Source organism: Phyllostomus discolor, chromosome 2 (genome assembly GCF_004126475.2).
Source record: "Phyllostomus discolor isolate MPI-MPIP mPhyDis1 chromosome 2, mPhyDis1.pri.v3, whole genome shotgun sequence".
Classification (NCBI taxonomy): Eukaryota; Metazoa; Chordata; class Mammalia; order Chiroptera; family Phyllostomidae; genus Phyllostomus; species Phyllostomus discolor.
This window is the reverse complement of record NC_040904.2, coordinates 212,682,661-212,695,980: the sequence shown is the minus strand read 5'-3', so window position 1 is coordinate 212,695,980 and position 13,320 is coordinate 212,682,661. Positions and strand designations below refer to the sequence as shown.

The window sequence follows — 13,320 nt, the reverse complement described above, 5'->3', positions numbered from 1 at the left end:
CGGCGGAGGCGTGGGTCATTGACTGCACAGACGGCGGCGGTGCGGGCGGAGGGCGCAGCCTGTGCACAGCAGAGGCCTGTGCCTGAGTGCTCCGGGGTGGGTGTGTTCTAGGAGCTGGGAAGTGGCGGCTGGTGGGGGTGGTCAGGGCTGAAGGCCAGGCTTAATGTCCACACCCGTGGACCCGCGGGGGAGGGGCAGTTAGGCCCTAGCCGTCTGGAGGCTTGCGCACCGGTGAGAGGGCGGAGGGGCCTCCCCCTGACTGGCGGTGAGCACCCCTCCAGAGGACCCCCCACACACACACTCTGCAGCTTGAGTTGGCGGAGCCAGGCTGATCCTCATTGACACAGTTTGGCACCGGGCCGGCCCCTGGCCTGCAGGCCACTTGGTCAGCTTGGCCCAGAGCCACCCCCCTAATGGGTGTGGGCACTGGGCCCAGGGACAGCTGGTCCTCAGGATGGCCGGGCCTCCCCGCAGTAGCTGCTGTGGAGGGAAAGGGGACTGGAGACGCTGGCCCCAGAGCCTCAGCAGCGCCCCCACACGGGTGCTCACACCACACGCATGCGCAGCCAGCTCTCCCCCTTCCTGCCAGGCAGGCGTTGGGTGGTACCTGGCTGCAGCCCAGGGCAGTGCCAACTGCCCGAGTGCATCAACCTTCTGTGACAGGTACTGCTTGGGGGGGGGGTGCAGGGCATTGAGGGCCAGGCTGTGACCCTCATTGTGTGGCCTCAACAAAGCCGGCTGGGTGGGCCTTTTCCCCCTCGGCACCCTAGGTGTGGCGTCCTGTTTGAGTAACAATGGCCGCCATTTGTAGCTGTTTCTTTCATTTAAGCCTCACAGAGGCCCCATGGGAATGCCACTTTACAGATGAGGAAAACTGAGGCTTTGAGACCTCAGTACCTTGCTGAGATCACCCAGCTGACTCCAGTTTGGGACCCTTCCATGTTCTGCTGCCACTGCGGCCCTGCGGGATGGCAGGCAGGGGCGGCGGGATTGGGGTGGGGGCATCTGTGTTGGCAGGGAGCAGCCCCTGCTCCCAGAGTACAGGCAGCCTCAGGTTTCCCGAGGTGCCCACACCCACCAGCTCTTCACCCCCATCCCTACAGGCTGTTGAAACCAAGGCCCAGAAGCCCCAGGACAGCGCAGCCCAGGGCCTGCAGTGAGGGCCCCAGTAGTCGCTGGGAAGACAGCCTCACGCCCTCAATACGGGGTGGGGTGGGTGCTGAGTCCTGCAGCCAGCCCAGACTCACAAGAAGGATCCTGTTCCCGGGCACACTGACCACCCACGATCACCCACCCTGGTGACTCAGGCCCTGGCTCTCCACCCCACGGGGTCAGGCTTGGGCGTGGGCATGACCGTGAAGGGGAACTGTGCGTGGGACCCGCTACTGCAGCTGGGCCTCTGCTCTCCGGGCTGCACTTGCTCTCAGGACAGTGGCTTGCTGGGACGGCCCTTCGGAGATGGCAGTGGCTGAGAGCTGAGGGGACTGGGACCGTTTCTCAGCCAGGCTGGGTAACCATGAACTTCAGCACCCAGGCTCCGCCTCCAGGCGGCCCAGCACGCTCCCCTCCCCACTGCACCCTGCCTGGCCCCTCACAGCCTCACGGGCACTTAATGTGAACTGGCATGTTCCAGTCAGCCAGCAAACCTGGGGGGCTGCAGCCAAAGGCAGGGGCTGTCGTCCCCGTTCTGCACACGTGGACGAAGAGGTGGAGCGACATCCTGCCTGAGGTGACCCAGCGGGGACTCACAGGTGCTGGGCTCGGATGTGACTTGCGGGCCAGGAGTCTCCTCAGAGGCCTGCTGCCTCTCGGGAGGATGGGGGGGGACATTGAGGGGTGGCCCACCCAGTGGGGGAGAGTGGTGTCTCAGAGGGGTGAGCACAGAGGGCTTAGCACCCCAAATCCAAAGGAACCGCTCGCTGCTGTCAGTCGGAACAGCTAGTTCTGTCCTGGCTGCGTGACCACCAACGGAGCAGCACCACCCCGTACCCCAGCTCTGTCCCAGCCTGGGGTGTGCGCCAGGCAGCCGGTGCCGAAGGGAGGGGCCAGGCGCCTGGTGGTAGCGTGTGCGGAACTGGGAGGGGGGTGGCAAGGAAGCTCCAAGTGAATGAGGCCTCTGGGGCCTCTCGGCACAGAGGGCAGGCCCGTCCTCAGCCCCCGGCCCCCCGGAGGCCACGCCACGCAGCCGCCCGGCTAGTCCCCACAGCGGCACGCCACAGAGCCGCTCACACTCCATGCAGGGTGGTACCAATCTGCGTTTATTGAATGACCTCCATCCAGGACAGGGTGTACGACTGATTCCACATCAAGGCTGCCATAGGCGCACCCCCTTTTCCGTGAAAAACCACCCCCTCCCACCCCAAAACGATGATGAGAAAAGGCACAGTATCTACACGACATGAGGGCTGGCTTGCCCTGTGGCCAGGGGCCATGAATTAGTGGGGGGAGGAGGTCGAGGCCAGGGGCAGAAGGTGGGCGTAGTCCGAGCTGCCCCACTCGGGTCAGGGCGGCCCCACCTGCCCTCCCCCCAAGCAGCCTGTGGGGGTGAGAAGTGCCCGGGGGGAGGAGGGGACAGCCCACTCAGGCTCCCTCCTGGGGGCTCTGGGGTGCTGAGCGCCCCAGGCTCTGAAGAAACAGCCTCAGAGGAGACACCAGGCCAGGGAATCCGAAAGTGGGGCCACTTTTCCTTTCAGAACTTCTATCGAGGCAGGGACCCCATTCCCAGTGCCCACCCCACAAAGGGGCTCGTCACTGGGCGCTGGTCCCTACCACCCTGGCTTATCTTCAGGTCAAGAACTAGGGATAAAAACAGACCACGGAGGTAGGAGTTGGGTGGGGGGTGGGGGGGGGGACTGAGAGCCCACGCCGAAGGACATGGTCTCCAGTCCCAGTGGGGGTGGCTTCATCTCCCCTAGGCCCTGGGCCTACCCTGAGCCTGGGCTGGCTCCCCAGGGGCTGGGGGAGTGGGAAGGAACAGGACAATTAAATAAGATACCATTTATTTTTTAAAAAATTAAAAAATAATGCCGACATTATTTCATCCACTCCCAGGCTTGCCCCTGTCCCCCGCCACCCCTCCGGGGCCACTTCCTCCTTCCCGGGCTGTCCTGTGTGATAGAGTGGGGACAGGGAGCTGGCTCCGTCAGGCACGGGGGAGGGGACGCAGGCCCAGGAGAGAAACAAAAATGCCACAGCAACTTAGTCCTGCGTCACGGCAAACCCAAGCACACGGATATAAAACATCTGTATAAAAACGGGGAGAGGGCGTGCCGGGCACAGGGCCGAGGGCGAAGTGCTCGGGTGCCCAGAACCGAACGTCCCCAGAGGGACCGCCTGATAAAAAACAAGGGAGCAGGAAAGGGGGGAAGAGACATACAGAGGGAGAGTCTTGGGGAGGCTGGAGCCGGGCTGGGCAGCCTGGGGGCGGGATCCCCCTGCTGCTTTCGAGTCAGGGTACCCCCATTCCCGCCCTGACCGGCCCTGGACCATCGGGCATCGCCCCACAGCCCCGGGGTCCACCGGTCTGCAGTGGTCCGAGAGCCCCGACAGGCGACGGCTCGGGATGAAGGCTCACCCCCAGCTCTGGAGGGAGAGACAGTGAGAGACAGTGAGAGAGGAGGGGGGGCCAAGAGACCAAAGGAGAGACAGGGACAGAGGGGGGCGGCGGCCCAGTGGTCAGGAGGCGGCGATGGCGGTGCCGCCCCCCAGCTTGACAATCATCTGCTGGCAGTCGCTGCAGGAGCGCCGGTCGCCCACCTTCTCCAGCGTGCGGGCGGCCTCCGCCAGCAGCACCGCCCGCTGGCCGGGGGACGAGAGGAAGGACAGGGGCAGGTGCCGGCAGGCCAGTAGGATGGCCGTGGCCCGCTCTCGCTGGCCGGGCCAGGCGTCCACCTCCCCTGTGGGAACAAGGGGGCAGGTGTAGGAACCGCTCGCTGACAGCCACCTGGAGCACCGGTCCTCCTCCCGGGGCTGGATGTGGCCTTGGCTATTCAGTCCTCACGCCTGCCCAGGGAGGTGGGTCCCAGTGCCCTCCCTCCCTCCACGGACAGGGCGAGATGCACCTGGCTGGCACCACATGGCTGTCCTCATGTGGTGCCGTGAGAAGTGGGCCATGCTGCCGGTCCGGCTTCTGCATCTGGGCCACGCCCCAGCCCTCCCCTCCCCACCCTGCGGCCGGACCCACAACAAGCCCACCCCCACAGCACCTTCACGGACCCTCCCGGGCAACACACCCAGGCAAGCCTTGGGCTGCTCTCACTCACCGCACCTCTGAGGACATGGCCGAGTGAGTGCTGGGCCGGGTGCTTCCCCTGCTCCGGCAGGGCCTGCACCAAGCCCTCGGGCTGGGGGGCTGGGGCGCCGGGGGACTCACCATGCTTGGTGCTCTGAGGTGTGCGCCGCCGCAGGCTGTGCTCCAGCAGCTGGTGGGTGCGGGTAGGGCTGGCTCCCGCCATCAGGCGCACCGTGGCTTCGTGCAGGAACACCTGGGGAGGCACGGGGGCGACACCCCGGGTGAGGCCCTGGGTCTTCTCCAGCCTGTGCCCCAGCACGTGCAGGCGCCGTCCCCTGCAGCACCGCCTGCCACCTGACGACACCCCGTCTCTCCGCACTGCCTTGCCCCGCTCACCCCTTGAGAGCAACCTCTGCCGTCCACGCTCTGACCCGATACGAGCCAGAAAGGTGGGGGAATGGCAGCGGCGAGGCACACAGCACAGGCCAGCTGGCAGGGGCAACAGCCGGACGACGAGGGAGCGAGGGACAGATGGCACGACCATGCCTTGGGGTCTCGGGAGACAAGTAACCGGGTGAGGCCTCCAGTCCATGGAGGCTGCTCCACGTTGAAAACAGGACAGGATGGGAGGTGGGGACAGGAGCAGTATGGGGGGGGGGCAGGTAGCTAGGCTGGTGCCACGGAGGCCCAGGGCCCTGTTCCCTTCTGTTCCTTCAGAAGGAAATAGAGTCCAGGACGCTCCCAGGTGGGAGTCTGCAGCTCTTCTGTAAACACGAGTCATGGTGGGGGGCCGGGGGGAAAGGACCAGGCCTGGGCCTCCTAATCTCCTAAAACCTCCAGGTTCTCTCATACCTCAATATCTGACAGTGGGGATGTTTTTTTTTTCTTTTAAAGATTTTACTTATTTTTCAGATAGAGAAGAAGGGAGGGAGAGAAACATCAGTTTGTGGGAGACAGCACACGGATCATGCGCCTCTTGAGCACCCAACCTAGGTATGTGCCCTGACCGGGAATCGAACCTGTGACCTTTCGGTTTGCAGGCCAGTGCTCAATCCACTGAGCCACACCAACCAGGGCGGGAGGGTCTCGAGCGTACCCGCAAAGCAGTGGGGGAGCCACTGGAGGACTCTAGCAGGGCTGGGGCGGGGTGGAGACGGTGCTCCAAGGGAGGCCTCGTGGCCAGCCCTGCCCTGAGCAGACCTGAGGGCCACCGAACCGTGGGGCACACTTCCTGTTTCCGGCAGGGGCGGCTCTCTGATTCTGTTTTGTCTGCTGTGTCCGTCCTGGCTCGCTGAACACAGTGGTCACAGTGTACCTCGGAAGGTCCCACAGCACCCTCGGGTGGGAGCAGCCTCACTGGGAGCCCTTTCCCTTTTTCGCACCCTTCCCCCTCACTGACACTCTGGCCTCCTCACTTGAAGTTTGTGAAGATAATTCAGGCAAAGATACGTAGAGCACATTAACCAGCAGTACAACAATCAACCAACCAACCAACCAACCAACCAAACAAGGAAATGATTTAAGCACAGTAAGCCCAATTTTACAACTGCCCTTGGAGACCTATCTCAGGCCCTGCGGCCCCGGCCAAGGGGCTGCTGTGTGGACAGATGCGGGCAGCAGGCCACCACCCCCCAGTGGCGCAGAAAAGGGCTGGACGCAGTCCTAAGGACATTCGGTCTCAGGCCAGCTCTGAAGGCCAGAGGAGAGTTTCCTTGTGTCCTCCCCACCCCGCTCTGGAGGCACCAGAGCCTTTTCCACCTGAGCCCGTGATTGTGAGGCGCGGGCCCCTCAGTCTGTGGGCCGGTGTGGCCCGCTTGCCCCGTGCTCTGGGGCCAGGCACCCAGTCAGCACTCACCCCGCAGGAGCTGAACACAGCGCACAACCAGTGTGCACCAGGTCAGCTGGGTGGCCTCCACAGACCAACTCCTCGGCCCCACGCTGGTGCTGTGCTGGGCCCTGGGGACCCCCACCTGCCCTCCCTCCCCAGGTAGCTGGGTCTCACCTTGCGGTAGGCCGGGCAGAAGCCGTGTGCCAGCCTGCGCAAGCTGCCCAGGTCCCGCTGGAAGCCGGCCAGCTCAGCACCTGATGCGTGGTAGGTCTCTCCCAAGGCCTGGCTGGCTCCTGCCTGCTTCTGCCAGAGTGCTGTCCGCAGCGACAGCAGCAGATCCGAGGTCAGCAGCTGGACCACCTGTGGGGGGGACCACCAGGGAGGAGACAGGCTGAGTGTTGGGCGGGGAGACCCAGCACCTACCAGGTCCCCCCAAGACCAACACTCAGCAGCTCCAGGATGAGGCCACCCTGCCAAAAACAAAACCTGGCACTTCTCAGGGGTGAGCACCTTTGGGTGGGGCAGTTGCCTGGGGCTGATTCTGAGAGCCATGAGGCTGGGTGGGGTTTCCCTCTTCTGGGCCCACTGTCCCACACAGAGCCGCCACCCAGGAACACGGTCCCAAGGGTGCCCACAGCCTCTGTCTTGTTCCCCAGAGCAGCTGGTTCTCTCCTGAAGGCCAACAGAGGGGAGGCACCACTGGGGTGTGGCTCCCCCACAGGCCTTTGCTCTCGGGCCCACTCTGCACACCGCCTGCCCTGTGGGGCTGGCCGGCTGTTCCGGGTTCACCGCAGTGTCCTGGGGCACTGGCTGCCTCTAACTAGGAGTGCCAGCCTGGCCGCCAGACCAGTGAGGGGCTCAGAGAGTCCGCCCCTCAGGGACATACCGCGTCCCTCCCTTCCTGGAGCAGAGCCCTGCTCCTCCGGTGAGCAGACAATGCTGCACTTCCAGCTGTGTGCGCTCCTCCCTCCCCTTTCCCGGGGGGCCGTGCCCGGGGCCCCACAGAGTCCTCTCGCAAGGCCAGGGTGGGAGGTCTCGAGGCCGGGCAGGCCTCTGGGATGCACTGTGGAAACATTGCACGGGTACCGCCAGAACATGCAATGCAACTACAATGCACCGCAGCTGCCCGCCAGGATGCAGCCGGTCCGCTCAGCGTGTGTGCGCGTGGGGGGGTGGGGCCCACTCTGAGGCTGGCCTGTAAGGTCTGGGGGGCCGCGCACGCTGCCCGGAGCAAATGCAGAGCAGCATCTGGGACTCAGGTGCGGGTGGAACGTGTCTGTCCCCAGGACTAAAGAGGGAACCCACCTGGGCCAACGGACTACATTTTGGGGGAGGGGCTGCTTGCTTGGGCGCTGGCTCTTGGACAGCCTCACAGGCCAGGTCGGCTCAAGGCAGGTCCGAGTATTCTTACCCACCGGAGCTGGGCACCTCCCGGAGGGCCAGATGAGCCCCGACTCACGTGGTTGAGGGCGGGGTCGCACGTGGCCCCGCTGACGTTGAGGCTGCTCCACAGGTGGCCACTGGCCCACTCGCAGTGGCAGAAGCAGCTCTGCTGCCCGTCGGCCTTCCCGGGGAGCGCGGCGTGCATGGCTCTGCAGGTGTGCAGGACGGCCTTCACCAGCGGGCTCCTGGGCAGTGGGCGGGCAGCGGGAGGAAGGCGGTCAGTATGAGCCCCTGGGTAACACGGGGAGGAGCCTGAACAGGTAACCACCACACCCCAAACTGCCAGGACACGTGGGTCTGTTGACGCAAATGCTGCCATAGCCCTGGCTGGGTGGCTCAGCTGGTTGGAGCGTTGTCCCACACACCAAAAGGTTGTGGGTTTGACCCCTGGTTAGGGTGCACACGAGAGGCAAGCAGTGTCTCTCTCTCTCTCTCTCCTTCCCTCCCTCCCTCCCACTCCCCCCACTGCAAAGCCAATAATAATAAATATCCTCGGGTGAGGACTTAAAAACAAAACTATCTAAAAAAACAAATGCGGCCACAGTGGCTCCGGGCCCCAGCGCCAGGTCTGAAATGGTGGCCCCGAGCGAGGGTGGGGTCCCCATTCCTACAGAACCTCCTTCCAGCACTCGCTTCCTAGTGGGGGGTCTGACATAAATACGTTAGATGCCGACTACACAACGGCGGGCAGTGCGAGAGCCACTGCGCTGTGCCAGTGCAAGAAGGTCGCTCAGAGGGAGAGGGTGGCACTGATAAAGAACAGTCAAGGGTGTCCTCTCTGGAGAGGTGACATCTGAGCGGAGGCCTGAAGGAACCGGGGGAGCGAACCGAGTGATTCCCAGGGAGGAGGGTCCCAGGCAGAGGAGCGGCCTGTGCGAAGGCCCTGGGTGCGGACACGCCTGAGGACTCCCAGGGGCCGGCGAGGCTGCAGAGAAGCAGCAGGGAAGCGGGGAGGGCGAACTGCAGGGCCAATCGTGGCCAAGGAGGCCCGTCCCGACCCCGCCGCGGCCTGGCTCCCGCCTGCCCCTGGCCCCGCTCCGGGCTCCAGGCAACCAGAGCGCATCCGCCCCTCCCCACTCCTGCCCTCTGCTGACAGGGGAGCCCTTACCTGGAAGACCCTCTCGCCCTTTCCCAGTCGCGTCTGAGGCCTGTCTCGCCTCTAGTCCGCCTTCTCCTTCCTTCCTGCTAGCCCCCCCGCCCGTCCCTACACGCCCCCCCTGGCTGCTCTGCTCAGTGGGTCAGGCCCTTTGAACCCACCTCCGCTGCCCCAGCACCAGCTCCTGGGGTATGGGCCTCCTTCCTTCACCGGACTCTCGGGGATGCCCTGCCTCTGGCCCAGAACCCCTCCCAGTGAAGAGATGCGCTGGGCGCTTCAGGGGACCCATGGCAACAGCCCTCCCCAGAAGAACGACAAACTTGCTGTCTGGCTCTCCGCTGCCTCCCTGAGCCTAGAACGGAGGCAGCACCAGGCAGGCCCTCAGCTGAGCGTCTGCTGAGTGAACCGTGGGACTGTGGAGAGTGCACGAGGAGTCAGTGGCCGGGGCTCAACCATCAGGACTGCCACGAAGAAGCCACCTGAGACAGCGAGTCAAACAATCTGTGCCTCAGTTTCCTTGTCTATGCAGTGGCCACAATACCACGGGCTGCTGTCTATGGTGACAAAGGTCATCCCCCCAGCAGCTGATATTAGACTCTACTTGGAGAAACTTAGCTACTTCTCGTAGAGCAAACGGAGGAGAGGATGGGGAGGCTGGGCTGGCGGAAGGTTTCCACAGTGCTGTTACCCCTGAAGAGCAAAGGGACCTCAGAAGGCCCGAATTCAGGGGCAGGAATGCCTGCTAAAGGCCTTAGCTGCACTCTGGGCTAGGCTGCTTAGAAGTGAGGCGACTTCCGACAACCTCCCTGCCAAGCCTCAGCGTGCTAGCTGGAGACACACACAGGCTGAAGTGCTGATACAGAACTTGGTGCAGGGTGGGTACTCACTGCTCAGGGCGCTTAAAAATGGGTTACTTAGCCCTGGCTGGTGTGGCTCAGTGGATTCAGTGCCGGCCTGTGAACCAAAGGGTCGCTGGTTTGATTCCCAGGCAGGGCGCATGCCTGGGTTGTGGGACAGGCCCCCAGTGGGGGGGGTGGGGGGGGGCGGGGAGGGGGGAGCACATGAAAGGCAACTACACAGAGATGTTTCTCTCCCTCTCTCTCCTCCATTCCTCCCTCCCTAAAAATACATAAAATCTTTAAAAAATAAAAAATTTAAAAGAAAAGGGATTATTTAAGTGAAACTGGATGTCAGGGCTACTATAGGGAACCTGCCAACACCCCCTTTTCCCAGCTCCCTCCGGCGCTCCTGGGTGGGAGTCTGCTTGGTGGGAAATGCTGTATGTAGCCCCGGCCCCGAGCAGCCCCGGCCCCGAGCAGCCCCGGCCAGAGGATCGACCTGACCTCATGGAGCCTTTGTGCCCCCCCTCCCAGTCACACCCGGTCAGCAGGCCATGCCTGCAGGCCTGAGTCCCCAGAGTGGGTGTCAAAGACGCTGGCTTAGCCCGTGCTGAAGGCCCTCTGAATGACAGGGCTGGTGGGGGTACAGGGAGGCGGAAAGGACATGGGGGAAGGCTCCTTGGGCCCGCGGACGCCCCACGCTGGCCGTGGGCCATCAGTACACCACCTGGCTCCAGCGTGAGTTTCTGAGGATGCCGGAGTCCCACCCCCCTCCTTCGTCAGCCCTGGCTCCATGGAGGCCGAGGGTGGAGCCCCAGAAACAGCACTGACAGGTCTGAGACGATGCACACAGACAGATGAGCTCACCAAGCCCCATTTCTCCACAGTGCCCCGCCCCCCCGTCACTCGCCATCTATCATTTGGTCCCCGGGCTGCCTGACCCTTCACCCGGATGGTCCCCCAGCACTCGGTATTCCCCTGCAGGGAAGGCAGTGGTCAAGGAGGCTCACGCACTCGGTCACTTCCAGGGCCTTGGGGACACGCTCCACTTCGGTAAAATGGGCCCGCACAGCCACATCATCTCCCTGGAGCCAGCTGATGGCCATGGTGATCGCGGATGTCCACCACCGACAGACGATGTCCGGACCTGGGGGGAAACAGCACCAGACGTCCCTCCAGCACCCACAGAAGTCCGACCAGTGGCGCTCGGCCTGCTGGCCGCACCCAGTCCCCACGCGGCACGTGCCGCCTCCACCGTCCACACGTTTCTGGTGGAAGCATCCCTGGCGCCCTTGGCAACAGGTATTAAGAGCCTTAAAAACGTTCACGCCTATTAACCTGGTAATCCCATTTTGGGCAAGCTATCCGATGGAGTTGGCCTAAAATGGAGAAAAAAGTTTAAAAAGATGCAGTGTTATCTCTAAGCAAAAGGCTGGAAACGACCGAATTCCCGGCGGCCGAGACAAACGGTGTTTCCAAAGTCTCCGCGGGAACAGGCTCGTGCCAGCGCCTTTCAAATCCTCTCTTCTCGCGGGGCCCGTCTCTCAGCTGTAAACTGGCGACGCCAGCGCCCTCGAGACGCAGGGGCAGGGACGTGTAAACCCAAAGGCCTGAGAGCGTGCTCTCGATTCTGAAATACTGACAGGCCTCGAGGTCAGGGGTCGCTGGGGGGCAGTCGGTTGTCTGGGACCTGCCCTTCCTGGGGGAGTGACTAGGAAGGAGCCCGATACCCCCGTTCTCCCAGCAGACTGGGAACCACAATGGGTGGCAGCTGAGGTGCCATCATCCCGATGACAGTTTAGGGACAGAAGCGAAGAGTGCCCTGGTCCAATTTAATCAGCAGACTGCACTGTGTCGCCCGGGGCCACGGGCAGCTGGAGCAGCACAAATGCCCAGATGACAGGCCTTCTCATCCGCGCGTCAGACCCAGGGGCAGCCTGTGGTGGGGGCTGCGTGTCAGCAAGGTGCGCTCCCACCAGCCCCCAGTGCTGCGTCGCTTGCTGCCCACTCTGGGTGCCTGCGAAGGTTGCCGGGCTGCCCTACCAGCGAGGCCCCAGGGAGGGCATTCACTGGCTCGTCCTGCTCTCAGGAGAACCTGTACTTCCTGACCTTAGAATGCTGCCCAGCAGGGGGCAACTAGGGGTCAGGGCTTTGGTGGGGGTGGTCTGTGGATACAAACCTCAGATCCAGAGAAGATTCTTGAGATTGAACTCACAACTAGCCTGGGACCTGGGGACAAGGGGCCGAGGAGGATGGGATTAGCCCCGGAGGCCCGGGGCCACCCTGCCAGATGCTTACCGAGGGCCGACTTGAGCACCGAGCTGCTGGAGAAGGGCGGGCTCACAACCCCCACGGAGTCCACAAAAGACGTAAGCAATTTCAGGTACTCCAGAGCACTGGAGAACTCACTAGAAAGAAAAGGAAGAGTCCCACTTACATTCAAAGGCACACAAGGACCACACTTGTAGCCTGCCTGTCCAGTCGTCCGGCTCTGAGACCCAGGACCATCTCTGGGCCCTCCTCCTCCTCCACCGTGCCGGGCACACCGGGCTCTGCCCCCACACCGTTCACAGGGCTCCCTTCTTCACACGGTGCTGACACTCCTCCCTCCCCTGCTGGGAGGGCTGGGTGCTCTGTTTGATTCCAGGCCCCCAAGCCTGACGCCTCCCCTCAAGGCCCAATTCGTCTTCTCCCACAACTTTTCTGCTCTGCTGGGCGGAAACACCCTCCCCTCCCTCTCAGGCGCACCCAGTCAGGATGCGGGCCTCGGACACGGGCCTTGTATGAGAGTGGTCTTACCCTGTGAAGCAAAGACTGTGCTTATTAATGGCGTAGAAATAAGAATTGTTGGCACATTCAGTAAAGGTCTGGGTCTCCACGACGCCCAGGCCAGAGGTGGCTGCCTTCACTGAGCTCTCCAAGCTCCGATCCTGTCCTTTTAATAGGCCACCCCTCCCCGCCCCGAGGAAATCAAGTCCCTGACCTGCTCTGGGAACTGATGCCACTTGCTGAAGGCACGGGTGGAAAGGGAAAAAGCTGGGAAAGTGACATGATCAGTTGGGAAGAAAAGGGCAGAGGCCAGGCTGGAGGAACGAACACAGAGGAATCATTCCGTTTCCTGAGGCCCCGACCCTAGGGCCTGCTTCCTTCCAGGAGCTCAGGCCTCATGGGCGCCCCGGAGCTTCCTGGGCAGATGGCCCACGGCAGGGGCGTCCTGGGGACATTACCAGCTCTCTTCTTCCTGGTCTCCGGCCTTCTTCTTGGCCTGAGGTTTCACCAAGGACTCCACAGCTCGCTCCAGCAGGTTCTTGCAGAAGGCCTGGTGGACCTGGGCCACAGGGTCAGCTGAGGAAGAGGAAGATCAGGGGCAGAGTTAAAAGGGTTTCATGGCCTTTTACCCATGAGCCCATTTTGTCTCTACATAGAAAACAGAGGGCGGCAAAAGGAGCCCAGGATAGAACGGTCCCATCCAAAGCCCAGAACTACCTTGTTAAGGGGTTGGGAGGGGGTTGGGGGTGGGGGTGAAGAGAGTGGTCAGCCTCAGAGTGCAGAACCGAGACTATGCACGGCTGTGCACGGGTTGTGCGTGTGTGCACGCCTGCAGTGTCTCGGTGCTGAGCTCAGCGCTTCCGATCGAGGCTGGAGGCTAAGGTGGTGGCCGCAAGCCTGGTCAGAAAACAGAAAATGGGAAGGCAGACGACTCCCCCACGTCTCAGAGATGCTATCTCTTCTCCTTGTGACTCAGGAGGACAGCCAGCAGCGGGGGAAAAGGAGGTGGCTGCTGCCCAGACACGACAAGGAAGACTCTGCCCCTGTTCCCCAAAGCCTGGTCATGGGACTTGCGGCCTGCGATGGTCTGGCTGAGCCGGTCAACAAACAAGGG

At 62.8% G+C, this 13,320-nt stretch overlaps 1 protein-coding gene across 2 annotated transcripts in view; it reads right to left on the bottom strand.

The window, feature by feature from the left end:
* Positions 1 to 2,235: 2,235 nt before the first annotated feature.
* SREBF2 (sterol regulatory element binding transcription factor 2) overlaps positions 2,236 to 13,320 on the bottom strand; it is a 55,940-nt gene continuing 44,855 nt past the window's right edge. The window contains exons 13-19 of one of the 2 annotated variants that reach the window (XM_028531997.2): positions 12,665 to 12,782; positions 11,736 to 11,845; positions 10,452 to 10,584; positions 7,519 to 7,687; positions 6,234 to 6,419; positions 4,373 to 4,484; positions 2,236 to 3,896 (exon numbers count right to left, since the gene is read on the bottom strand). In XM_028531997.2, coding sequence (XP_028387798.1) covers positions 3,676 to 3,896; positions 4,373 to 4,484; positions 6,234 to 6,419; positions 7,519 to 7,687; positions 10,452 to 10,584; positions 11,736 to 11,845; positions 12,665 to 12,782 — 1,049 coding nt within the window. In that variant the 3' untranslated portion in view covers positions 2,236 to 3,675. The remainder of the gene's footprint in view (positions 3,897 to 4,372; positions 4,485 to 6,233; positions 6,420 to 7,518; positions 7,688 to 10,451; positions 10,585 to 11,735; positions 11,846 to 12,664; positions 12,783 to 13,320) is intronic. The other variant, XM_036019693.1, reaches the window with a different exon arrangement.